Source organism: Chaetura pelagica, unplaced genomic scaffold, assembly GCF_000747805.2.
Source record: "Chaetura pelagica isolate M959 unplaced genomic scaffold, ChaPel_1.0 scaffold159, whole genome shotgun sequence".
Classification (NCBI taxonomy): domain Eukaryota; kingdom Metazoa; phylum Chordata; class Aves; order Apodiformes; family Apodidae; genus Chaetura; species Chaetura pelagica.
In genome coordinates this window covers 5821159-5821732 of record NW_009954555.1, presented here as the reverse complement: position 1 = coordinate 5821732, position 574 = coordinate 5821159, and the positions used below count along the sequence as shown (strand labels likewise).

The 574-nt window shown below is 64.1% G+C and overlaps 1 protein-coding gene across 1 annotated transcript in view; it reads left to right on the top strand.

The window, feature by feature from the left end:
• The window catches only part of ACOT7 (acyl-CoA thioesterase 7), a 9339-nt gene that overhangs the window by 4442 nt on the left and 4323 nt on the right, over window positions 1-574 (top strand). Inside the window, 1 exon segment of the mRNA XM_010005208.1 lies at window positions 113-230. Within this exon segment, the coding sequence (XP_010003510.1) occupies window positions 113-230 (118 nt within the window).

Sequence of the window (574 nt, the reverse complement as noted above, 5' to 3'; positions counted from 1 at the left end):
GAGAGGGCCCGGGGGCTCACCCGGTGGGGCCGGGGCAGCGGCTCTGGGCGGCCGTACCGGCACCCTGGCGGGGATGGCGGGGGACGTGAGCACTGCTGTTCTTTCCCGGCAGGATCATGCGCCCGGACGATGCCAACATCGCAGGTAATGTCCACGGTGGAACCATCCTGAAGATGATTGAGGAGGCGGGAGCCATCATCAGCACCCGCCACTGCAACTCCCAGCCTAGGGTGAGTAGGAGACAGAGTGCCCGCTGGGCTCGGTAGTTCTCCCACCCTCCCACAGGGTTCTGCTGGGAGTAGGGTGTCCCTCGGGACCACCAGGCCTCCCTGGGGACCTGCCTGGTCGCCCCCCACACCAGAAGCATTTTCTGCTGTGTGCAAACCACTGGAAACTCCGGCTGCTGCCAGAGCACGGCCCCAGTAGCCAGAAGCATCCTGCTTTGTGTTTTATGGGCAGAAACGTCACTGCACTGCTGTTAGTGTTGTAACTCCTGGGAGGGGCGGGTCACAGGGGGCCCCGGCGTCTGTTACGAGTGGGGAAGGAATGGCAGCCACGGGTGGATAAGGCAGAG